Genomic DNA, 26,831 nt, shown 5'->3' on the forward strand with positions numbered 1-26,831 from the left:
TATGAAGATATTTTAAAAGAAAAGAAGAAAAAAAAGGCTAAAGATATTGTTTTAAAAAATATTCAAAAGTTTAAAAAAAAAGATGAGAAGTGTAAGTACATATGAATTTGCTATTCACTTTATGCATTACATTTTATGTTTTATTCTACATTTTCTTGAATTTTTATTTTCTATTTTTATTTTGTTTTATTTTGCATTTTTTGTTTTACATTGCATTTTTTGTTTCTCTTTGCATTTTTTTCTTAATATGTTCTATTTTTGTTTCAATTTTTTTGGTGCTCTTCACACTATTCTGTTGATATATTTTGATTTTCCTCTTTTTAATTTTTTTTTCCTTATCCCTTAAAATATCTTCACATTTTTTCCATGACACCAAAATACTTCTCTGTATTATCTTCAAAAAATATTTCTATTGAATTCTCTACATTTTTAACATATTTTAGGAATTCTATGTACCTGCAGTTTATGAACAGTAAATAAAACTTTTTTTTTCTTAATTTTCTTCGTTAATCTCTCTTTTGCATGCCTGGATAACAATTTAATTTTTTTAATTTTAGTTAGGATCTAAAAATTGATCACCTAATTTTAAGATCTACAGTAGAAAGGTCAAGTTATTGTTATATTTCTTTTTCATCACTTTTTTGCGTGCCGAAAGTGGCATAAATGTATTAAACTCTTTAAAAAAATCAAATATCATTAAAATGTTTGCATTTTTTTAGATAAATTGAATTAAAATATGTATTGAATCCCTGTGGTTTGTGCAGAAAATGTTTATTAAGACAAACACTGTATTAATTATTTTAGTGTTCATGCCATAAATATTCTGGTTGAAATGCAAATAATTGTATGAAAATATAGAGATGCATTATCATATTTTATCAAACTATGTTCTCTAGATATTAATTGTATTATATCTTCTTGTTTGTGTGATCAGTTATATTTTTATTTAATCATGCAGCATTTATTACCTTTTTCCTTTTTTTATAGTGTAATTTTTGAAGGAAATTTTTTTTATTTATTATTATAATTAAAAAAAAGAATCTATAGTAGGGAATACTAATGTTTATTAAAACTAAGTTTTTTTTTCTTAATTTTTAGAAAAATACTAAAAAAAATTTTCCTCCTAAATATTCCATCGCTAGAAACCTGCGTTTTTTTTAGATTGAAAAGTCTGACAATTTTATATGCAAAAAAGCTTGTTTGAAGTATAAACTATTTGATTACTATTTGACTTTGTAAACATATTTTTCAGATTTTTGTAATTTCAAATGAAAGTAAAGATGTTGTACAAACTCGTATAGTTTTTTAAAGTTATATTATTTTTATGTATCTTTCGTTTCAGGATTTTATATGAAAAATTCTCATTAAACATATAATTGATTTTTCTAATTAATCATTTATCATTATCTCTTTTATTCTATGAATGTTGTAGTAAATTATTTTCTTTATTATATATATTTCTCTAGCTAATATTGAGTTAATTAAACTGTTGTAATTATTTTTGATTTTATTACTGATAATTTCTTGTTGCTGCAATCAGAAGTTTTATTTACTGTTAACTAATATATTGATTTAAACATTAATATTGTAAGCTTATTATTAGAAAGAAATTAAAAGTCTCTGGCAAAATTAAACAAATGTATTAAAGTTGTTTAGGTTACATTATTTTTTAAATTATCTCTATTGAACTCTCATTTAAAGGGAATTTAGAAAAAATTCCATTCTGTATGATAATGAATAATCTTTATACTAATCTCTAACACTAATCTTACTACCTTAAAATATCTTTTTCACTCTTTTTTTCTGTTTCAGAAAAAAAATATTTAAATAATAATAATTTATCAATTTATTTTGTTTTAAATTTTTTAATAATCATTAATTAAATTAATAATTGGCATTAATTATTAATTAAAATATTTCTTTGAAAATTTAAAAAGAAATTTAAAATTTTATTGAATTATTTTACTTAAAAAAAGCTAAAAAAATTTATTGTTTGATCATTTATTTTATTGAAATATCTAATATTTATTCTTATTTTAAAACTTCACAAGAATACATGCCTTAGACAAAAAAATAACCAAAAATTATTAAAAATAAATTGATCATATTTCTTTTTACATGAACCTTGTTGCTTTTAAATAAAATAAAATTCCCATTTTATAAATCACAGGTTTGTACAGATTTAATAGTCTATCATTATTTATTTTTTTTATTCTAACATATGAAATAATAATCTCTTTCTGTAGACAATCTATTTTCATTATTACTTTTATCGTATAGATTTTGCTGTAAATTGTATTATTTTAAATCATTTAACACTTCTGTAATTGCACTTAGGACTTTCCTTGATGGATTTTCTTAAAATTTATTATCAAAATAATACTATATTGTTCTAAATCTATATTCCACAATCATATTTAACACTCTTGTCTTCCAACTCATGCACATTATTTAATCATCGAAATATGTATATTCACATTCACCATGTGTGTATGTTTTTATGCTGCCGTCCTAAATACTTCATAATGTTGACATGCAATCTCAACTGTATCCTGTATCTCTTCTTATTTTCTTTATTAAAAAAAATTGTTGATTTGAATAAAAAGGGCTTATCCAAATTTCTTAATAAACATTTTAAAAAATAATTGTTGCAGTTGTTTTATTTTTAGTTTCACATAAACTGAAGAAAAAACTTAAATAAAAGTTCTCATCGTAATTAAAAAACAATAGAACTGAATACAAAAAGCAAAAAATTTAAATGCTATGTTATGATAAACAACTTTTTTGAAAGATGTCACTTTTACATTAAACTGTTTCTTAATATTGTTTTTGAATAGATACTTTACCAGCTTCCTGAAATTCAACTGGATGGCAACAGAATTCATATGAATACCATATTGCCTATGTGATAATTGTAGTGTCTTCGGCCAAACAATTTGAAAACCATTTTTACATTAATGTTATGTTAATTGATCATAACTTCATTTCGAAATATTAATCTCAAAATGCTTCACAGTCGTGATTGATTAATTTGCATGAATACTTTACTTGTTGATCAGATACAGTCTTTCATAACTTTGAAAAGGCATTAGTATTGATAAAATAAGTATAAGACAAGATTAATCCAGATTAATCGAACAAAAAGATATTGTATAAAACCAGAGATTTTGACTTGTGGATTACTTAAGCTTTGAACTTCTGGTTATGTCCAACTGATAAAATCTGGTTATGTCCAACTAATAAAACTCCATTTACCACTTAAGAACACTATTGGTGCCTCTGTGAGGCAACTGATGAGTGATGCGACATGATCTTCTGGACTTGGTCTAGGGCTCTAGACCAAGGGGATAAGCAACAACAAGAACACTTAGCATATTTTCAGTTTTAATAGTTAAAAATATGGCTGAAAGAAATGTTATCCGATGTTTAACATACTTAAATCTTCAAACAGTTAGAAACTGAAGAGTAAAATTGGTTGTATAAAAATAAAACCTTTTTCGATTCAAATTTTTCTAAACGTTAACATTGACTAACATGGCTTACTCAGTCTATCATTCATCTCCAAATAACATGTCTGCAACTTGTTCCATAGTTCTAACAAATGGTAGCAGTATGTGTGTAACAAATATTCAGCCACTATTCTGTATTTGTATCTGTTTTTTATTATAAAGAACTTTTCTTTTCCTCCACACAAACGTGGGCACGTACCTGGAAATAATCCTTAACCTTACTGATGTTTTATCTCTGAGTGAGACAGTAGAGATAAGAAACGACAGTACATGAAGAAAAGCTGATCAATCATCAAAAAATATAATCGTCCTTCCTGTCCTCCGGGAAAAAGCTATCATCCCAATGCTTCACATCAAGCTGGGCTCATGAATAGATGTTTTTTGATACCTGTGCAATAAGTTTCTACAGTTGAGTTATCAGAAAGTGAAAGGAGGTATGTTCATATAGGACTTAAAGCAAGAAAGATAATTGCTGACACTCATTTCGGAGAATTAGTGAATGATAGTGAAAGAAATGCGTGAGGGACATTCGTTGTAGCCAGTTTTTTTGGAAATTATAAATCTGTTGACTATAATGTAAAAGTTTAGAAGAGTGCATCATTTCATACAAATTCCTATGTGTCAACAAGTTTGTATGTCTCTCAAGATTCATCGCTTTTGCCCAAATCATCACTCATCTCATGGACATCTCAGTTTTGGAGTAGTATCAGGGGCGATGTTGTGCAGCAATGATGACTGACCACTGTGAGAGACGTCAGCGTGGCATGACGCATGCTCAACGCAAACGCAAGTCTACGGCAGAAAAATTCCAACACACCTTAGATTAAGGAAACATTTGCAGCGTGTATGGATATTACATTTGTATTAATATCTTAAATTCGATAGTTCTATAGAGAATGCATGTCATGTGACTTAATCTAACTATTTCCTGTGTTACTTTTAAGTTCATGAATGTTCTGTTGTTACTTCGACTGCCTGCTTGGGAAACTAAGAGAATTTAAGGAAGATAGTGCATCCCCTGCTTATCAATGGTGCCATCTATGGCCAAGAATGCGATTTCAGCCACACACACGTCACAGGGCGGACCCATTCATTCATCCACAGATCGTAATTGTTGCCTGAACCAATCTCCATTTCAGTACCCCCAGGGGTATGGTATTGATTTGTTATGAACACTTGGAGGACTTTGTGACCCCGACAGATTTAGCATGCGCCAGTCGCCATATAATACATTGGGTTTCTTCGACCTGCGGGATTCGAACTACCGTCCCCAAGAACACAAGTCCTACGTTCTACCAACCAGGGTATACCGGCCCTATGAATACTCTAAGTACATGTAACAATAAAATGTTCTAGTGAAAGGAAAATATGTTTAAAAGAATATATTTAAAAAAAGGGGGGCTTGGGAGTGATAAGGACAACATATTTTGAATTAGCATGTCAATTGTCTAAAAGAATGCGTTGAATTCCAAGATTATAACACTTATCTTATTCAACATAAATAATCTATCTATCTTTATTTTCTATCAAGAATGTTATTCTTATCATTGGCATTGACAGTTTCGTTATCACAAGTACGAAAATAGAGATAGGGATATGTTAAAATCTATTTATGAAGAGGCTTGTTATTTTCGGTAAAATGTTTGAATTTACTTTTTAATGTTCTTAGCTAATTTTTGATGATAGGATACATTCACTGTATCTTTAAAAAAAAGTGGAAAATAAAAGTTAAAAAAAATGGATTATCGCGAATAACTTTTCATCTAATCGTCGGAACTTCACGTTCTAGGACACAAATCTTCGAGAGGATGACTCAAATATGCTAATTATATTTTGCTGGCGAAGTTATGAAAGTTAAATTACGAAAAAGTTAAATTACGAAATTTCAATAAATATAGCCTTTTTGAGACGGATTCGAATTTTTGACCCTTAAAATATTCAATCAGTCGAAATCTAGTAAAAATGGTCCTAATGGCGTACAATAAAAAACGGACTACCCTGGATAACTTTTGATCTAATGATTGGATCTTCACGTTCTAGTACTCGATCGTAATTTTTCGAGGAGGTGACCTTAAATATTAAGTGACGGCGATATTTTAAGTTACGAAATCAGGCACAAAAACTTTTTTTTTCTAAATCAACGCATATTTTTTCGACAGATTCGGATTTCTGATCCCCAAATTATGGGGGTTAATCGCAATCTATGAAATATGATCCCTATAGTTTGGTTAGAAGAGCGGTATAAACTTTGTTTAATGTTTTATTTTTTTTGCGTGTTTCGCCTCATTTCGAGAACTTTTTAAATGAATTGAAAAATATTTACACATGATTATAAAAATCGTTTGTCCGACGATAATTCAAAGCAAAAAATAACTTTTACTAAATGTTTATTATTTTATTTAAATAATAGTCGAAAAATTTTTGAATTGTAAGGTACACAAATTTTATATCATTTTAAAGAATGTAATTTTACATGACAAAATATGAGCGAAATTAATCTAAGTGCCTGAGAAATTAAATTTTTAAAAAGTCGTATTAAAAAGAAATTAAAAGTTATTCAGAAAAGACCGTTCTTTTTTTTTACTCACTGTACATTTAAATGGCCACATTTTTTTAACCAATTAACCCAAACGAAAAATTTGATGGGGTTGATGCGACATAACGATAATCTATTGTTTTAAATTGTTCAAGAGAATGATTGAGATAAAAATCACCTTGTGTAAGATTTTATTGAGCATTATCCTGTTATCAAGTGAATAATTACTTAGTTTGAGAAGTATCTATCTGGAAACAATACAACGATAGGTACTTTACAAGAAAAAAATTTGTTGTAAAATTTATATTGTCACGCTTGAAAAATATGGGATATCACTTTATTACAGCCAAACCCTTTATTAGTTTCCATGAGTTCTCACCAAAACTCATTCATTAATAATAATTGTGATAAATAACAGTTTTGTCTTATTTCTTACGGAACAAAATTCGAGCAAAGTATAGTACGTGTTACAAATCTGTCATTTCAAAACTAACTAAGCCATACTTAACTAACACGTGCTTCACTTTTCATTTTCCGATTGTTTCAATAGTATTTGTGTATGTATGTATTAATTTTAAATTAAGTAAAATGGGAAACAACCATTTATGTTGCTTGCAGCAAAAATCAGAAACGCAAAATGCGAAAAAAATTCGGGCTCAATACACGGTAAGATGATGAAGATATAAAAGTTCATATTTTATCGTTTTATTTTAAATTATCTTTTGAGTTTTTGCTTTAAGAAAAAGTGCTATCAGTTGATGATAATAACATTGTTCGAAAAGAGGATGTTACAGTCATCAAGTAGTCACTAGGGTAAGAAGTGAAAGCGAAAGTTGGAAGCTGTTTACTACTAGAGTGATTTCGAATTTCAAAAGAAAATTTCTCAGTTTTATAAGTTAGCCATTTGAGATTTATCAATTATCTTTTGCCGTTAATACTTCAAATTCAATTGCGATGGCCCTCAATTGTTCCTCGGGTTCCACTCGCTGTGTTATTATTTAGAGTAAGACTCTATAGTATTTAATCACGTTTTTTTATTATATAAATATATCGAAATGGAAACTACAAATGGAGATTCAGAGGTTCCAATTTTATTAAATTCGTTTAGGCCTATACCACCTAGAATTCAACAAACATTTTTTGGTAAAGTAAGTGATGATATTTATACATTATAGGACTTCCTTTATAATTGTTATATGTTTAAATATATGTAAGAATGAAAATGGAAGAGGCAATGTTTTACTTGGCATTAAAAAAATCTTTTTTTTGCATTGCAATTACGTTTTTTAAATAAATAATTCCGAGAAACAGAAGTGTAAGATATTATGGGATTAAAAACTTCATTCGCTTAAAAATATATAAATAAGAAATAACAGTCGACAGGGCTAGTCTTGAAAATGGGCCCCTATTTTTCAGCGCTTGAAATATGTCGACTGTTATTTCCTATTTCCATATTTTTGAAGTGAATGAAGTTTTTAATCAAGTAATTACGTTTTGTGTTTACATAATTGACCCCCGGTGGCTGAGCGGTAGCGCTACGCGCTGTCACAGGTCCCTGGTTCCATCCTTGGGCCGGGCAAGGTTGACTCACCCTTTCATCCCTTCAGTTGGTCGATAAATAGAGTACCAAGCATGCTAGGGAGTCAAACACTGGGGGTTGAGCGTTGGGCTGACCACTCAACCGGAACATCGACTCTTGTACCTCAGAGCCCAAAGGTCAAGAAAACTGAGATGGTCGCAGAAGGCCTTGGCCCTCTATGGGCTGTCGCGCCACTGAGTTTAGTTTAGTTCACATAATTATACTCTCAATATTGAAATATAATTTTGAATAAAATAGTTTAGAATGATTTTTGAACAATAATTTTTAACATATGCCTTTAGTTTATTTTCAACAACTTGCCACAAATGTCTATAGCCGTCGGATTTCTACTTTTTTTTTTTTTTTTTTTTTTTTTTTTTTTTTTTTTTTTTTTTTTTTTTTGCAATATGTCGGCAAATGACAGCTATTGCCGCCTACTGTCTTAAAAAAAATCTTTTTAAGTGCATCTTTTAATTAAATTAATTCCTATTCCTCAATATCACATTCGTTGGAGAAATTGTATTTTAGAAACTAGTTAGCTTTACAATCTTAAAATCGTCGAATATGAATTAGGAATAGGTCACGCTGGCCCTGCACATTTTAATGAATGGAAAAAGAAACATCATTAGTACGAAGTCTACTAGTGCAATTATTTGCTAATTATTCACTAATACATCGGCAAAAAAAGATGTAATATTCCAGTTAACTGTTTTTTGGAAGAGAAAAAAAAATTGTGATGAGTAACACAGCCGTCGAAAGTTATCATCGAAAAACTGTGCGAAAATAGAATAATTTCACACTTTCAAACTACGCCTTGAGCTTAATTTTATATGGTAGTCATAAAACTGTTTATCGAAAGACTTCGTCGTATTATGAAATGATGCTTTTTGCGAAGAATATGCTATTTTTATAACTGGTGTGAGTTGTTTGCAACTGTTAATCATGAGTGTTAGACAGANTTACAATCTCGCCAATGAGGGCGTGGACAGAAGGAAAGTCTATATTTAAGGCTTGCTTCAAATAGAGAAGGTTTTCTTTTTTTTTTAAATTCAGACACACAAAAAATTATATATTTTTTGTAATTGTAAATTTAATTACTCAAATATTTAGTGAAAAATTTTAATGTTAAATGCGGCTGTGATAAATGCGCCCCACCCCCTGTCCCCGGTTCCTGCTGTTCGGTTAAGTTTAGCCTATCTAAAGCCAACACTATTTGAAAATGACGCAAAACTTCAATAAGGAAAAAAGCCATATTTTGTGAAAATGAAAAGCATTTGTGGTCTAATTTTTTAATTTTTAAAAACTTATTTCAATGCTGCTTATTTCAATGGGCTCGTAAAAATTTGCAAAATGAGAATAAGGTAGTGATTTTGATAATTTTCATCTAGGTGGGAAAGTGTCGCCCGATTTTTAAAAAGGTTTAATAAATTTTAAAAATATTTAAATTATTTATCTGTTTTAAGGCTCAAATAATTCTTCAAGGCAAAATTATATATATACAACAGTTTAAAATCATCGCATTGCATCAAATGAAAGGCACTTAAACTATGGCTTTCTTATTTTCCTTGGCGGCAGAGCTTCGAAAAACAGCGATAAACAATTGAAAACAAAATTATGTTTGATCATCACATTTAAAAGGTACAACACCGTGTTTATTAAAAAAAGTTACTGCCATCACCATTGTTTTAAAATATTTTCATCGCACGTGCCTCTCTCTCTCGTAAAGCAAAAACAACTGAATTGAAAAATATGGAATTTTGTACGCATAAAAAAAGTGCTAAAGGGACATCATAATATAGAAATGCTACAACATGGCCCAATGCTACAGCAATGGTACAATATGCATTTTTTCAGATAAGATACTTGATTAAAAAATTAAATCTATCTATGGCATTTTCCCTATTGATTAGCTAATTAATTTTTTGAATGACACAAGTATTTTTATATTTATTAAATACTAGACACTTTAATTATTAATTCGCTTCAAAAATAGCCTGGTCGGCAGGGCGCTGGGCCCATGTCCGAGAGTTCGTGGGTTCGAACCCCGCCGACCGAAGACTCCCCGTGCAGTAAATGGTGACTGATGCACGTTAAATCTGTCGAGTCGCAAAGTCCTCCATGTTCCCATAACAGATCAAAACTCTGGGGGTACTGGATTGCAGATTGATCGTTCTCTAATTCAGGTCAAAATTACGATCTGTGGATGAATGAATTGATGTATGAATGGGTCCGCCCTATAAACGGGTGTGGCAAAAGTAGAATTCTTGGCCATAGATGGCGCCACTGGAAAACAAGAACAATCTCACCCCTCTGCCTTAACAGGCATACGTTAACAACAACAATAAATATTTTCCCTTTTAACTGAGCTATCTGAAACTAATTATTAAAAAATGCATATATATATATATATATATATATATTCTGAGAATTAGTCAGGTATTTTTCTTTTCATTGTGATTATAGATTCGAGCTTTTAATTCTTTTACAACTTTGGAATGGGTGTACCTGACAACATCTTTAATAGCTCTAACTGTTTCACTTGGAATAACAATCGAGAGATTGACTGTAATTAATGCAAATGAGAGCGATTTTACTTTCGCCGTTCTTTTGCTACTTACAACAGGTATTTTTTTTAAAATTATTCATGTAAATTTATTGTTCAAATTCATGCATTATTGTATTATTTATATATTCTATTTATTGATTGATTAAGTTCTTGAATTTTTATAAATTTAAATAATTTAGAATTGAATTAGATTTGTTTATGTAAAAACTTATGGCATAATTTAGATTACGTTTATATATACATTAGGATGTTCATCGTGGAATATCCAATCCCCCATTGATGACAATCCTATACCCATTAGGTCTGTTTTTTAAAGGCTCTGTAGTCGCATGAAATGATGCTTTTTTGCGAATAATATATTATTTTTATAATTGCTGTGACTGTTAGGTGAAGTTTAAGTTTAGCCCATTTTCAGCTTGCATCTTCTATGCTTATTCTTAAAATGGCGCAAAACTTCAATATGGAGAAAAGCCACAGTTTTTAGAAAATGAAAAACGTTTATGGTCTAATTTTTGATATTTAAAAACTCACTCCAATGCTGCATTATCTGGGCTCATAAAAATTTACAAACAATTAGAATAAAGCGTTGATTTTGATAAGTTTCATCTAGGAGGAAAAAGATCACCAAATTGGCGATTTTTTATAAAAAGTTTAATAATTTTTAAAATATTTTACTTATTTGTCATTTGTAACGGTCTAGATAATTCTTCAAGACAATGTGGCTTATATAATTTAAAATTATAGGTTTGTTTCAAGTGTAAGGTAATAGCTTTATTTATTTACTTATTTATTTTGTAGCGGAGGATCATCAAAAACCGTATTAATGAAAATACAGTCATTCTGTGTGCAACTATTTTATAGGCTTTTATTTTAGAAAATCAAGTTTATAATAAACTATTCATTATTGTTCGTCGATTATTTGTCTATTAATACAGTGAAGCCTAGCAGAAGCGACTACTCTCTGTTCCACAGTAGAATGTTCGTTAATGGAGGTTGATCGTTCTTGGGTTACCTCCATTGACTTCAAAATGCTATCGAAGGTACATGATTTTTTGCAAACGATTTTAATTTCAGTCAGCGTCATTTTCTTGGTGTGAAAATACCACTTGTGTCGCGTCAGGAAAACTGGATAGATGAATAAAACGTAGCGTCAAAAAATAATACCAAAACTAATAAAATTATGAGTAAAATAAAAACTACCAGCTATGAATGATGGAACTACACTCAAAACAATTGAAGGATATTGAGTTTGTGGGTTGATCTTGCATCTGGAGAATTGTTTGAATGATTGATACACTATCGACAGACGTAGTAGGCTATACGAGATAAAATGACTTTTGTTTGGCAGAAGGAAAAAAATGCGTTTTAAGGAGCATTTGGATACAAAAGGAAAAAAACACAATTTGTTCCTTAAAATTTCCTTAAAAGAAAATCGTTTTTAGTTGGGTGTATAGTTGTTGTATTAGGGCCGTGTACAAAAAGAATTGATAGAAAAGTAAATTTTTAGAAAAACGAAAAAAATGGTTCGTACCAACAACAAAAAAAAACGATGTGCCGCAATATCCCATTTAAGGCAATTGGTGAGGTACAACATTTTACAAAAACAATAACGGAAGACTTATTTTTCTACATACCTATTTTTCTTTCCTTGATCAAACAGGATCTAAAAAAGTTTTTGTAAATGAAGCAGTAATTTTAGGTCACAATTTTGTTAGAAAATTCAAATTAAGTGACACAATGTCACAATAGTTTCCCCAAACGGTCAGCAACATTGGACACCTTTGAGGCATCGAGTCAATGAGGTTATTAATGAGGGGCTGTGGTATTCTGCCCCACTCCTCCAGAAGTAATCTTTCCAGTTTTTGAAAAGTTTGTGGGGGTGGTATGCAACCAGCGATTTCCTTGCCTAGAATATCCCAAATATGCTCGAATGCGTTCATGTCCGGAGAGCACGCTGGCCAATCCATTTGTATGATTCCTTCCTCCAAAAGCAAATTCACCAAGTTAGCACCTGCAGTTGCCGTCTATTTAGTCTCAGGATCTCATCCCTGTATCATCGACCGGTCAGAGCTCCATTTCGAATGATATGGAGATCAGTGAGCCCATCAATTTAGATGCCAGCATAGACCATCATTCCCCCACCGTCAACTCTTACACTTTCGTGCACGAACTCGGGATTTTTTCTAGCTCCACGTTCCCTCCAGATGAAAAAAAAGCCTATTATCAGAATGAACAGAAAAACGTGACTCGTCAGAAAAAAGAATATTGCTCCTTTCATTTCCACTCCAGTTCACATGCTCTGTTGCCCACTCCCTGCGGGCACGACAGTCCCTTTCTGTTTACGGGACTCACACCATTGGTCGGTAAGCATTCAGATCTACATTGTAAATCTCATCGGACAGTTTGTGTCGAAACTGTGGTGCCAGTAGCCGAACGAAGGTGCTGTTGAAGAAGAGATTGAGCCGTTAGCGTTAAATAACGATCTTCATTAGGCGTTGTTGCACGTCTACGTCTTCACCGTGATCCCTTCTCTTACGTCAACTCCCTTGCCCTGAAACTCCAATGGCTTCTGCTACTTCGGGTTGTGTGTGACCCCCCTCTAACCGGCCAAGAACCCCCCAAGCTTCTGATTCGATTAAATGACTTCGTTAAGCCATTGCACTCATCAGGACAACGAGCTTACTGAATGTCGATCATTCTTTTGCGCTTTGTCTTACATTAAGTTGAAAGTCAAATCAAATTCGCTGCGCTAAAGCGTCGTCTTCGATGTCAAATTCAAAATTTGCATACTGCGAAGTTTGGAAGTAAGAAAAATTTGCATTTGTGACTCTCTCTTCTTCCATTTTGTGCAACAACAAAAGGTTGCTTATACCGTTATTTTATACAAGACTTACAATATCCTTTTAATTGTTTTGAGTAGTGTATTTTCTATAATAATGTTTTTTGTTTCCGTTAGTATTTAATTTTATACCATAAAAATTAGTTAGCTTTAAACAGGTTTGAGAAGCGTAGTCTTGTCTAAGATAACTTTTTTTTTCTAATTTAACTTTCAACTCCAAAAATAAATCATTGATAGCATCGTCTGACTACAACATAAGGTTATAGATCTCATTCAGAGATTGTTAAAAAGAGCTCTCTAAAATAAGAGACTCACATAAATATTTCGAATACATTTTAAACTACTGATTTTTTTTGTTAATATTTTTCGTTTTGATATTTTTTCGAGTTTTCCTATTTGACCCTTTTCGTATTTAGTGCAGAGGTTTGTCCGCTGGGAGAGGTTTCGATAGTCTCTCCTAAAGGTTTTCTTCAACAAAGTCTATGGAAAAAATTCCGTGCGTCCCAAAAGTGGTCGCAAATAGAGGAGGTCGTTATATAGAGGAGGTTGCTGTATAGAGGTGGTCTTCATTAAAGGTTTCACAATCAACTCATGTGAAAAATTATGTGTAAAGTATTACGTTTAAGGTATTTCACACAAAAACTTCTACACTTTTGGACTGTTTCTTAGTGTCTACATTATACGTGATAAATAAAAAAAAATTAAAGTACCCTTTTTTTAATTTAATTTTTTTATTTTTTTTCCTTTTTTTTAATTTTTTTTTTAATTCTTAAATTTTTTTTCAATTTTTTAATTTTTTTTAATTCTTTAATTTTTTTTTTCAATTTTTTAATTTTTTTAATTTTTATTTAATAATTTTTTTTATATAATTTTTTTTTACACAAAAACTTCTACACTTTTGGACTGTTTCGTAGTGTCTACATTATACGTGATAAATAAAAAAAATTAAAATACTCTTTTTTTTTCAACCTTTTAATTTTTTTTAAATTTTTTAAATTTTTTTTAATAGTTTTTTTTTATAATTTTTTTTTACACAAAAACTTCTTCACTTTTGGACTGTTTCATAGTGTCTACATTCTACGTGATAGATAAAAAAATAGAGTACCTTTTTTTTTAATTAAATTTTTTTTAAATTTTTTAATTTTTAAATTTTTTTCTAATACATTTTTTTTTTATAATTTTTTTTTACACAAAAACTTCTACATGTTTGGATTGTTTCATAGTGTCTACATTCTACGTGATAAAATTAAAAAAATTAAAGTACCCTTTTTTTTTAATTTTAAAGAAATCTAAGAAGACTAGGTATGTATACTTTGCATACTCTTATGATTGACTTTTTACGATTTTACCTTATCGCCATGAATTTTAAATTTGTAACACAAAATCGATTAAAGTATTAAAATTGTACATACTTTACTTTTTAATAAAAATGTATCCACTTTTTATCATGCCTACTTTTTACTAACAAAAAAAAATTTATTCTAAAAAAAAAGGATTTTTATGTTTTTGAATACTTGCAGTAAATTTGCAAATTAAATACAATTTTCACGCAGCATTGTATTAAGAAACTTAATTAGTTTTAACGTATAAAACGGAACAATCTAGTTTTTTTAAAATACATAAAAAAATAGTATTTTATTTTATAAGTGCTATTTTTCTAATAAAATATTCTTTGGGTTTTTTTTTTCTAGTCTTTTGTTACATGTATGTCATACATTCCATGTTTACTGAGAGATTTGACGAATTGATGGTATTTGTAGTTAGTAACATCACTGTTTTAATATACTGCATAGTAAATTATGTAACAGGAGACACAAATGCTATAAAACTAGTAAGTCTGTCTTAAGTTAAAACATATTTCTTTGATTGTATCACTAGCGATTACTGTAAATCCAACGAGGGGGCAATTTAAATGCTACGTAAGCACCTAATAAAAGAGAAGTCTTCCTCTTTTTTTCTTTTTTTTTTGTACTAATAAAGAAGAAGAGATTTAAGCAATGCTTTTATATAAGGCTCTAAAATTACCTTATTTTCATTCTTTTAAATACAAAAATAAAAATTTAAAAATGTAAAAAAAAGGGGGGAATTACATTTTGACAAATTATTAATCTTAAATAAATTTGTGGACGAAAAAAATAGGCATAAATTTTTTTCAGAGAGTTTCGGAGGGCAAGAGTTTTGACCGCCGAAAGAAAGCAAAACAAATTCTTAAATTCTTCTCAAAAATATATTACTCGAAAATTTTTTAAAAGGAATTAAAATGCGCATTTTTCTTTATGTGAAGTTACATTTTTATTTAAATTTAATCTTATAAGTGCTTTACAGCAACAAATGTCAAAGTTAAAACAAAAATTATGGATGAGGTGCTGCGACTCTCTTAGGTAAGCATGGAAAGGGATTATAATTTGCTCGTTTTCTATATCTAGTTGAGAGGGAGGGTGACTAAAAACGCCGAAATTATGCTTACGTAATATTTAAATGGCCCCTAGCTGTCCCCTCTAAACGTATTCTTCATGATACCTCGTTGACACTTAAAAATAATGTTCGAACTTGCTATTTTGTGGTCTCTAAAATAACGTACAGACGAAGATTATTTTTGACAACATCTGGTAAATTTTGACTCTTAGCCAAATCAATCGTATACTATACCTGCAATATTTTTAAAAAAATTAAAAATTTATTAAAGTTAGAAAATAAATTAACGAAAAGCTATAATCTCGCCATCAGCTCACGCGATTACATCCTCAAAAATAGTGCTTTCTAATATTGTATTAATGTAGCCAAAGCTAAAGATATGATTAAAATAGTGTGAGTAGCACCGAAAAAATTATGTTACTTCTAATCTATCGCCAGTAAGAATTAAAATATCGAATAAATGTAATTATATCCACGAATAAATTAATATCAAATCGGATGTAATAAATATTTCGGACATTCACCAAAGCGACTATGTGATTTTCAACATTCACCGGTGAAAGTCAACAACCACCGATTTCGGTCATTCACAGTAACATGCACATCATTTACATAATAACCTCATCAGGACGTTTATTTCATACTTTGCCTAAATAGCATCCGTCATTTGTGAAATATAAATCATCTCATACTTTGCCGGCTAGTTTCAGGGATAATATATAATGCCTAGGCATTATATATAATGCCGGATTTCATAATTTGCCGGTAACAGATACAAATGCCAGATGCGTAAATAGGTGCAAGTAAATAATCTACTTTTTATGCATAGCACGTCAAGAACTTCTAAATTAATTAGTCCTATCCACTTCGAATAGATTTCATTCGACTTAGTTATTCGTCTAGATAGCAATATTTAGGTTTATACCTTATCTTAAGTTTTAGCACTATAGCACTGTTTTAAAATCATTGTGAAGCTTGTTTTCTTTTCAGGCTATTTAACAATCATTGGTGTTTTCAGTCCATTCTTAATTGGTCTCGGAGTTTTTCTGTGCATTCGATATTTCCATTCCAATAACTTGGTATTTTATACAGTCGGTGCAACTGCATCATTACAAAAGTCCTGTCAAATTTATTACATCTGCAGCTCATTGTTGAAATTTGATATGCAACTACAAGTTAGTATGTACAGTGCTCAAGATATAGACGGACCACCCTTAATAACTTTTAATCTCATGATCGCATCTTCTAAGACTTAATGGCTCAAGGGGGTGACTTCAAATATGCTAATTAATAAATGCAGACGATATTTTAAATTGCGAAATCAGGCACAAAAGCGTACTTTCTTTGAATAAATATATCTTTTTTTTTCAACGGATTTGGATTTTTGACCCCCAAAATATAGGGGGTAGCCGCAATCTGGGAAATATGCTCATATGGTCCCCATAGTTTGATCAGGAATTAGTAAAGATTTATTATTTCATTTAATAATGGTAAAAAAGAAATTGAATTGTAAGGTATGCAATTTTTTACATCATTTTAAAGTATGTCATTTTGCATGGCAAAATACAAAATTTGAGCGAAATCGGTTAAATAGTTCCTCAGAAATCGAATTTTAAATATCTGACTTTTTTTAAATTCAATTTCTCAGGAACTGTTCAACCAATTTCGCTCAAATTTTGTATTTTGCCATGCAAAATTACATACTTTAAAATGATGAAGAAAAAAACTGCATAGCTGACATTTCAAAATTTTTCGGCCATTCTTAAGTAAAATAATAAACAATCATAAAATTTACTAAAAGTTATTTTTTACGTGGAATTATTTTTGGATAATGAATTTTATAATTGCGTGCAAAATTTTTTCAATTCGCTTAAAAAATTCTCGAGATATAAGAAAATACGCAAAAAGTAAAATTAACATTAAGGGGACCAAACTTTGGACCTCTCTCCTGACCAAACTATTGAGATTATATTTTCCAGATAATATATTTTACTCTCCCAATATTTTTTGGGGTCAGAAATTCGAATCCGTCGAGAAAAATGTGTATTCAGATAAAGTATGTTTTTGTGTCTGCTTTCGTATCTAAAAATATCGCCTGGAAGTTCTGGAACGTGAAGATCTGATCATTAGATCAAACGTTATTCAGGATGGTCCGTTTATTTATTTATTTTTTTGCACACTTTAACATTAAAATTATATGATGTTAGGTAGAATTTTTATCTCTATGCAAAATTAAACTTTTAAGGGGTTATTCAAATATTGCATTAGCATCTTAGGAAAAGGGTTCGAGCAATACTAATCACAAAAAATTCTTCGATTAAAATTGTAAAAAAAATACATTTTAAAAACATCTTACGTAGGCTATTAAGTTACGTAAGCAGTTTTCTCAAGAAAGTAAAAACAAAAAAAGAACTTAAGAAAAGAAGTCTTAAAATTTCTATACGAATATATGAAAACTGGCTGCTTTGTCGTTCCAAATTTATATTCTTAGAATAGAGATACCTTGCGGTCGGAATAACCTAGTTCGTAGGGCGTTGGGCCCATGTTCAAGAGGTTGTGAGTTCGATACCACCTGCCTGGTCGAAGGCTCTCTTGTGTCATTATGATGATGCAGGTTAAATCTGTCGGGTCTCAAAGTCCTCCATGTTCCTATAATAAATCATATCTTTAGGGGTAATGGATTGGAGATTGATCGTTCTCTGGTTCAGGTCAAAATTATGATCTGTGGATGAATAAATGGATGCATGAATGAATTCGCCCTATAAATGGGTTGAGAGGTATGTGTGTGGCAGAAGTCAATTTCTTGGCCATAGAAGGTGCCACTGGAAAACAAGAGGAAGCGCACCCCTCTTGCCTTAATGGCATACGACAACAAGAAATACCTCGACGGATTTCTCTAACAGAAAGAATTTTTTTCTCAAAAAGTAAAGAAATGATCTTTCGAAAACTTTCTTTATTTCGATACAAGATTTTTAGCATTTTGAGGACGCTAGTCGCTTTTACGCAGGCAAAAAGGGGGGTTGTGTATACTGATACAACATACATTTGCAGGCTTGTCTGCTCAGTTAAGGCTTATAAGCTTTTGTCATGTAGATGGGCTAATAGCACAATTCGGAAAAGTTGTTGTAGTTGTAGTTCATTCACGTCGCACTAGAGCTGCACAATGGGCTATTGGCGATGGTCTGGGAAGCATCCCTGAGGAAGATCTGAAGACATGTCAATACAATTTTGATCTTCTGCAGAAGGGATGGCACTCTCACTCCAGTAGCCGATGCTGTGCGTGTAGAACAGTTTAACGAGGACCAATGCGGCTCACCCTCGGTTCCTTTGCAGGTGATCAAAATGATCAGCCACCCACACATTGACCGCAGATAGTGATGATTAACTTCGGTGATCTACTAGGAACAGTGTCTTAGAGATCAGTCCCCGGCGGTACTATGGCGATGTACAACAAGAAATACTTTTAAAATATTTTTTTGATTTAATGATCGTATTCTTACGATGCAATGTAACAAAATCTTCAAAAAATATTACTTTCTTGGAATAAACATAAATATTTTCTTACGATTCTGATTTGCCTAAAGGTTTTGACTTTTGTTTATAATTGCATTAATTCTTCGAAATCTCCATAACACTATAAACTTAGATACAATTAGATAAATGGTAACAGAAAATAGTTTAGTCAAAAGATTATTTGCTAAACTTTATTCACCAACATAATAATAATCTCATCAAAAATTGCAATTTTTATTAATTTTCAATTATTTCTTAGTGTTTAACTTATTAATGACCGAATTATTCATTCTTGAATTATAATTTTGCTATTATGTTTATTATGTTCCTTTCTTGAAATTTTTAGCAGAGTTTTCTGTAAACAAATTTAAAATTGGAAAAAAATTATTACCATTAAAACGTGTTCACAACTATTTTCGTAACTCTTCCTCAAAAAGCTACAAAGTTCTTCGCACCAGAAAAATTTAAGAAATGTCACGGTTTAAGTGCTTTTAACTCGAAGAAAAGCTTCAATTTTAAACTACAACACCACCCTTAATATGTATTTTTTGTTTGAGGTCTTTTATTGTTTATTCTTATGTTTTATTTTCTGTAATGTTATTGCTTACTGTTGTTTACTGTAATTTTTATTTTTTATTTTCTTTGCTTATTTTCTGCATTTATGTATTATTGTTCTGCTTTGTTTTTTATTTTATTCGTTTACTTACTTTTTACCTTTTTTTAAGCTTAGTATGTTGGTTTTAGTCATGGGCAAGGCAGATGTGATATTGCTAGGAGAAACAACACAGACAATTATTCTCGCATCTGGAATACCTGTTACATTTCTTTTCATCCTTGTTGGTTTTTTAGGTGTAAGTAAATAGCGCAATTTTTTTAGAATTAATTTGCTTAAAATACCCAATATTTCAAGAGAAATATCTGTGTAGAAAATTTAATATTAAGGCGATTTCTGTGCATTAAAAACAGTACAATCATTTCATAAAAATAGTATTCTACATTACATTATTCAAAATGTAAAAATTCATTCATAATAAACCATTCACCGGCAGCTGTTATGTTACATGAACGAACCACTTGGTAGTTCCACATAGTCCTTAACCTGCACAAACACACTGTTTTGGCACTTTCTATCTTCAGCGTTGCTCTGAATTTTCGCCATTAAATTTAAGATTTCTACTTTGGAAAAAACTTGTAATTTGTCACTACCCCCGAGGTAGGGTAGCCACCTCAAATTGCTCCGATTATGACATGATATCGGGAAAAAAAACTTTCTAGTTTTTCTTTTATACCTGTTAACCTGTTAAGGAACATATGGTCCAATTTGACTAATTTGAGACTTAATATCCTGTCTTAACGTGTTACGAATTTACCATCATTTGTCAATTAGGCTAATTACCCCGACCATTACAAATATCGGTATGAAACTGTTTTTTTTTTTTTTTTTTTTTTTTTTTTTTTTTTTTTTTTTTTTTTTTTTTNTGTCTTATACAAACACATCTTTCTAACATCAAGGGAGGTGAGAAATTTAATGATGATTGCGTGAGTTGGATGTCGCGTCGGTTTGTCATAAGCGAAACTTTGTCGTGGGCACAAATCGTCTAGGCAACAATTCGTTGCAAGCATGATTTGTCTCGTCATGGGTACAATTCGTCGTGCTTGTGACGAATTGTGCCCACGACCGATTCTCGTTACCACGAGTTGTGCCTGCGATGAATTTGCGATAGACCTGAAAATAACCACTCGCCACGTGGAGAGTCAACAAAAGAAAGTGGCGACTTAAATTCATTAAATAACCGGTCACTTTTTCTTTGCAGACTTCTGACACATATTTGTGTTGTAGAATGTAAAATTTCAAAACTATCGTTCAACAAAAACACATTCTTAAACCCCGAGTAAATCGGAGCATAATTTTTAATTTATTTTCACAGTGGTTATTTTCACATTAAAGAAAATCCTATTTTTACTAAGAATTTTTATCTTAATACTAGGAGGCTGACCTCCTGTTCGCTGCCGCTCATCAATCCCGATTATTGCTTCGCAATATATGTTGTTTCATGTCAGAAAACAGTTTTTCGACTAAAGTTAAAATAATTCATTTAACATGTATGTACTAAAAGGATTCTGTTTGCTTACGCTTGTGCCTCCACTTTCCACGCCCAAATATTATTTTCTGTTAGTATTATAAATATTTAGATCTATTGGTGAACAGAAGTCATTTTTCTAAGTAATCATTTTTTAAAATAACATTTATATTGTTTAACATTATATTGTTCAAGCAAATTTTATGTGTTTACAACCGTAATTTAATATTTTTGCTAACCAAACGGGCGGATATATTAAATACTATTTTTGCTTGCATCTCTTTGTGCATGAAGCTGCTTAAGTTCTAAATAATTTAGCAGATCTCCTTAACTGTAATTTATAATTGTATATTAATGCTATTTGCCCAAAAGTAATAATTGTGAAACGGTTAATAAGATTAGATCACCTTTTTAAATAACTTTATCTTAAAAAGTAATGCAGAATTGCATTCAGTAATAAAAAATAAAAAAAGCAATAATTCCTTTAATTTTATACTTTTGGATAAAAAGCGTAATAATAGCAATACAGGAAAATAACTTTAAATTAGGGATACAAAAATATTTGTAGAAAAACAGTACATTTTTTAATTTTATGCTGATGACAACCAAAACAATATGGAAATCAATGGAGAAAAACTGGATCCTACCAAGCGATTTTCCAGCAACTAAAAATGCACGGGCAACAATAGAGAACTGCGACGCCATCATTAGATTTTTATATCTAACTATATATTAATATACTAATTCTGTATTACTATACTAATGTGAATTGCGGTTAAAGACATTTGTTCAATGATTTAGAACTTAACTTTTAGCTTCATGCACAAAGTGATGAGTGCAAATATTGTATTATATATCCGTCCGTTTAGTAAACAAAAATATTAAATTACAGTTGTGAACGCACCAAATTTTTTACAACTACATATATTTTATATATGTAGTTAAATTTCAAAAAATGATTTATTTCCACTAATAGATCTCAACAGTATCAGAAGAGAAATCTTTGGATTCATAAGGTAAAATTCATAAGGTAAAAGGAATTCATAAGGTAAAAGGATATTGGTGACACAAGTGTTATTTTTAGTTCATATATGTTTAATTGAATAATTTCAACTGTTTTGGGCCAAGAAACAACAATTATTGCTAAGCTATCATGGGGGTTGGTGAGCGGCAGCGAACAGGGGGCTTAGCCCACTATTACAGTAAGAAATGCGTGTGTCGTGTTTTTAAATTATCAATCAATTTTTAAATTATCAATCAATCAATTTTTAAATTATTAATCAATTTTAAAATTATTAATCAATCGAATTTTTAAATTATCAATTAATTATAAAATTATCAATCAATCAATTTTTAAATTATCAAACATTAAAACAAATTAGTGTTAAAGTTATATTTCTTAATTGCTATTCCGAATATCTGAATTCGGAAAAATTTAAATTTATTAAATTGAATTTGCATGTTTTTTTTCTTTCTTTCTTTTCTATAGTTACGATATGAGAATAAATCTTTGATGATTCTATTTTACATCTTGGCCCTTGCTGAACCAACTTATATCACATACAAATTCATTTATGTAAGTATAAGCATAAGTAGTTTTTGTTTTTTTAATTTCAAATACAAGAATTTAAATTTTTAGCATGCGTATAAGATAATAACAGACAAATACGATTAACATGTTTATAAGATCGCATTATGTGGTATGAACAAATTTCCAATTAAATTCTCTGAAATTTGAATCTAACTTAAATTTTACCAATTAGCAACTTTATTTAATCTCCATATTTTAATTTACTTTAGAGTTATTTAAATACGTGAATGAGTCTTTTGTTTTTAACTAAGCTTTCGAATTTTACTTTACTCACAATCTTTATCTAACACTGTAGAATAATTATTCAACAAAAATGTGTTTTAATATGCCTTATTTTATTCTGAATTTTAAAAAAATCATTTTTCATAAGCTGCTATTTATAAAATTATTTTCGAATTAACTAGCGCTCTTTTTTTATTTAAAAAAATATTTACTTTGAATTCAATAAGACTTTTTGAATAAGATATTGTATGACACTTTTTTGACTAAAATATAATATATTGGAGAAAGAAAAATGTTACGTTGAATAAGATACCTTTTGGATAAAAAATTATTCCATAACAAAAAGATGTATTGAATTAGACCAAAAACAATTAATAAACTAAAAAATTGAAGTTTTAAAAATTGCGTTTTAAGCTGATTGAAAAAAAAAGGAATTATTATTTCAGACTTAAAACAAAAAACTTAGAGTGCATCACTAACTATCAATAAACTTCTATCACCTCTAAAAATTCTTCCACATTTCTTATTTTAAATGTTAAAAATGAGTAAATAAAATTATTTCGCTAATTTTCATGAACTTTAAAAACGAAGTTAAAAAATTATTTACTTCATTTTTCTATTCTAGTATCATTTTATTAAAATAAGCGTATAATATTACATTAAAAAGTGTGTAATATTTACCTCAACGTCTACAGGCAACAAAGATACGTATCAGCTATTTTCTATTAAAACATGTTGAAATTTCACATACTTCATTAAGAAGTAATGATTTATTTATTTATTTGTTAGTATCAATTTTTCTTTTCTATTATAAATTCTGTATTTTTCCTATTATAGATTGTAACAACACACTCAAATATTGATGCAATTTATAACAGTACTTTTGTATGTGGTTCTTTTGCGTTGATCATATGGATGTTACTGATATTTTCAACATCGTATTTTGCAATTTACCATTTTGGTAAAGGATTGAAAGAGAGAAGTAAGTAAAATGACTTTCGAAAAACTACATAGGTTTTTTGGAAATTAAAAAGAAAAATCTAATTATTGTCAACAAATTGATGTTATCAAATTTAAAAAGGATTCAAATATTATTTCTTTTTAATCAAAGCCATTTCTATAAAAACTTGTTAAGCTCTTTTATTCACCAAAAAACTTTTAGCCATAGAAATCAACGAAAAGCGATGGTTTTTTTTTCTTCCGAATATATCTAATGAGAAATGTTTTTTCTCCCTTTCTCATTGATAAAGCAGTTTTTTTTTTTTTTCAAAAACTATTTTCAATTATCTACAGTGCCCACTAAATTCTAGAATCACCAATCACCCTTTTAATTCATGGACGGTTTCAGCTATAAAAGTGGTGTCTAGGTGTTGTAAAATGGTATTATGTTTCCAATAAATTATTATACGATGCATTTTTTTATATAGAATGTTTAGAAGACCTTGTGATAACTAGACTGATACTACTCGAAAGTTTAGAGGGTGGATCAAAACTTTAAGGGGCACTCTACAATATATATGAAGAAAATTAGCTTACAAACTAACATTAATTACATAAATACACTCTTTTATATGTGTATGCACTATAAATACAAACGTCGTTAAACCATTTTATATACATTCTCATTCGACAAAAAAAGAAAAAAAAAAAGGGGGGGAAAAAAAAACAGGATATAATCGTTAGTAAATAAAGATCTCGATATCTTTGAGGGCCATTAGTATAAAATTAATAAAAGTTACAGCGGTATTTACTAGCGATATTTATTTATCACCATTTCTTATACTTTCAGTTAATATAAAAATTTTGATCATGATTCGAAATTAGTGACTTAAAACCGAAAGTGCTGTTCATTTATTGCTGTTTCTAATACTACTTGTCAATAACAGCAAGCATGCTTGGTGAAACCAAGCGAATTTAAAGCAGAGGATGCGTTTTTTGTCTTTCAGTGGCGCCATCTAGAGCCAAGAATACGTCTCTAACCACACACACGCACGCCACATCCCGTTTTTATAGGGTGAACCCATTCATACATCCACGGATCGTAATTTTGACCTGAACCAGAGAACGATAAATCTCCAATTCAGTACTCTCAGAGATATTGAAGTGTTATGGGAACTCGGAGGACTTAGTTACCCAACAGATTTAATATGCACCAGCCACCATTTACTACACGGCAGGTGGGATCGAACTCACAACGTCTTGGACACGGGTCCAACGTTCTACCAACCAGGCTATCGCGACCCTCACGTAGTTCATTTACTTTATTATATTGCGTGATATTACCTTATTATGGAACATTTTATGATAAATATAATTACTCATAGTTTTACACATATTAAAAGGGGATTAAATTATAATTACTTTCATAATAAATTTTATTTAAAACTGTGTTCAGTAAACATATTAAAATAATTAATGTATAGGGATATCTAATGATGGTGTCGTAGTTTTCCATTGTTGTCAGTACATTTTTACTGGCCGAAAAACCACATTGTAGGATTCAGTTTTCCCGTAAAATATTTTTGTAAGCTAAATTTAAAAGTTATATATTTTTTTTTCTTATTTTATTCTGCTATTATTACGCTGTTGATTTTGATTGTTGCTTAAATTCAGAATTTAAAAGAGTTATTTCTTTATTACATTCTAAGATAAATTTATTATTTGAATCGGTGTCTCAACTTATTAACCGTTTTACAATTATTATTTTATCGCATAAGTTATATTAATATGTTATTAATAAATTATCATTAAAAGATCAGAACTTAATGATCAGCTTCATGCAGAAAGTGATTTAGTGCAAACTGTATTTAATGCATCTGACAGGATCATAATAGATTCAAAAAGGAAATACAATGATACGAGATCTTTTAAAATATTTACTAATCAAATTTATCTCATAATAAACATTAAAATTTAAAAAAATGAATGCTGAACATGGAAAGCGGCAAAGAACAGGAGGCTTGGTCCTCTAGTACCAAAGAAAAAAAAAGAAGAAGAAAACAGCACATAAAAGTGTAAAGCAAATTATTAATAATAAACATTTTACACTACTGCAAAATAATCTTTTTGGTGAAAAATATTTAACGAAGTTTTACTGTAGATCAAAATTGGATAAAAAAAATAATAAATAAATAAAAGTTACTGTTATGGTAAACCGATCAAAATTTTCAGGTTGAAATATTTAAAATCGAAAACTAAATATATGAGAAGTAATATTCGTTAATACCATAAAAAAATTTGGGATATTTTAATTAAAAATAATTTAATACATATATATGATCAAAATATATATATTAACTGAATATTATGATACTAACGAATATTAATATATGTTTAAGAATATTATAATATTTACTAAATATTAAATATATATATATGATCAGAAATTTTCTAAAAAAATATTTGGAACCCCCTCCTCCAAATATTAGCACCCAGCTACGTGCTTGGTGCATTAATTTTTTTTCAATAATTTAACATAAAAGCTAATACAATTATTTTTCTTTACTTAGTGTTTGAAGACAATGGAGGCTCACAAAGTTTTACTACAAGAAATAGTGAAGCAACTTACTTACTGTCTCCTTCTCTAACAGGGATACAATCTACATAGGATCTAAGATCTTTCCACTTCTACATCTCTTACAACAATAAAATCCCTCTGATTTGAACTAATCATTGATTCATATTATTGAAAGGAAAAGGATGATACGAAGTAATTGAGATGCCCAGAAAGTTAGTGATTGTTTTCGGTGACAAATGGGTAGGTTTGAAAATATCAGAATGTTTGAAAGCATATGACATGTTTACAAAATTATGAAAGACGAATTTTATTTAGTATTACTGCTGTTAAAGGAATTAAAGATGCTATTGGACATGAATCTGAAAATGTCATGTTTCTTTAGGAAAAAGCATGGTTTATTCTCTTCTCTTCAAAAAAAAAAAATCCTATCCACTATATTTATCAAACTTTTGCACATTACAAT

At 29.7% G+C, this 26,831-nt stretch overlaps 1 protein-coding gene across 1 annotated transcript; it reads left to right on the forward strand.

The window, feature by feature from the left end:
• Positions 1–6,849: 6,849 nt before the first annotated feature.
• Positions 6,850–26,605, forward strand: LOC107439631 (uncharacterized). The gene is made up of 7 exons (XM_071180037.1): positions 6,850–7,193; positions 10,088–10,247; positions 14,721–14,860; positions 19,683–19,808; positions 22,528–22,614; positions 23,689–23,833; positions 26,361–26,605. Exons 1-7 carry the CDS (start codon positions 7,101–7,103, stop codon positions 26,456–26,458), a joined length of 849 nt encoding a protein of 282 aa, XP_071036138.1. The 5' UTR covers positions 6,850–7,100; the 3' UTR covers positions 26,459–26,605.
• The last annotated feature ends 226 nt before the right edge of the window (positions 26,606–26,831 follow it).

Source organism: Parasteatoda tepidariorum, chromosome 4, assembly GCF_043381705.1.
Source record: "Parasteatoda tepidariorum isolate YZ-2023 chromosome 4, CAS_Ptep_4.0, whole genome shotgun sequence".
In the NCBI taxonomy this organism is placed as follows: domain Eukaryota; kingdom Metazoa; phylum Arthropoda; class Arachnida; order Araneae; family Theridiidae; genus Parasteatoda; species Parasteatoda tepidariorum.

Excerpts from the sequence above, each read along its gene's own strand:
- LOC107439631 (XM_071180037.1), top strand. The coding sequence starts at position 7,101 with ATGGAAACTACAAATGGAGATTCAGAGGTTCCAATTTTATTAAATTCG. Across the intron at positions 7,194-10,087 it reads AACAAACATTTTTTGGTAAA|ATTCGAGCTTTTAATTCTTT; the intron begins GTAAGTGATGAT and ends TTGTGATTATAG. Across the intron at positions 10,248-14,720 it reads TCTTTTGCTACTTACAACAG|TCTTTTGTTACATGTATGTC; the intron begins GTATTTTTTTTA and ends TTTTTTTTCTAG.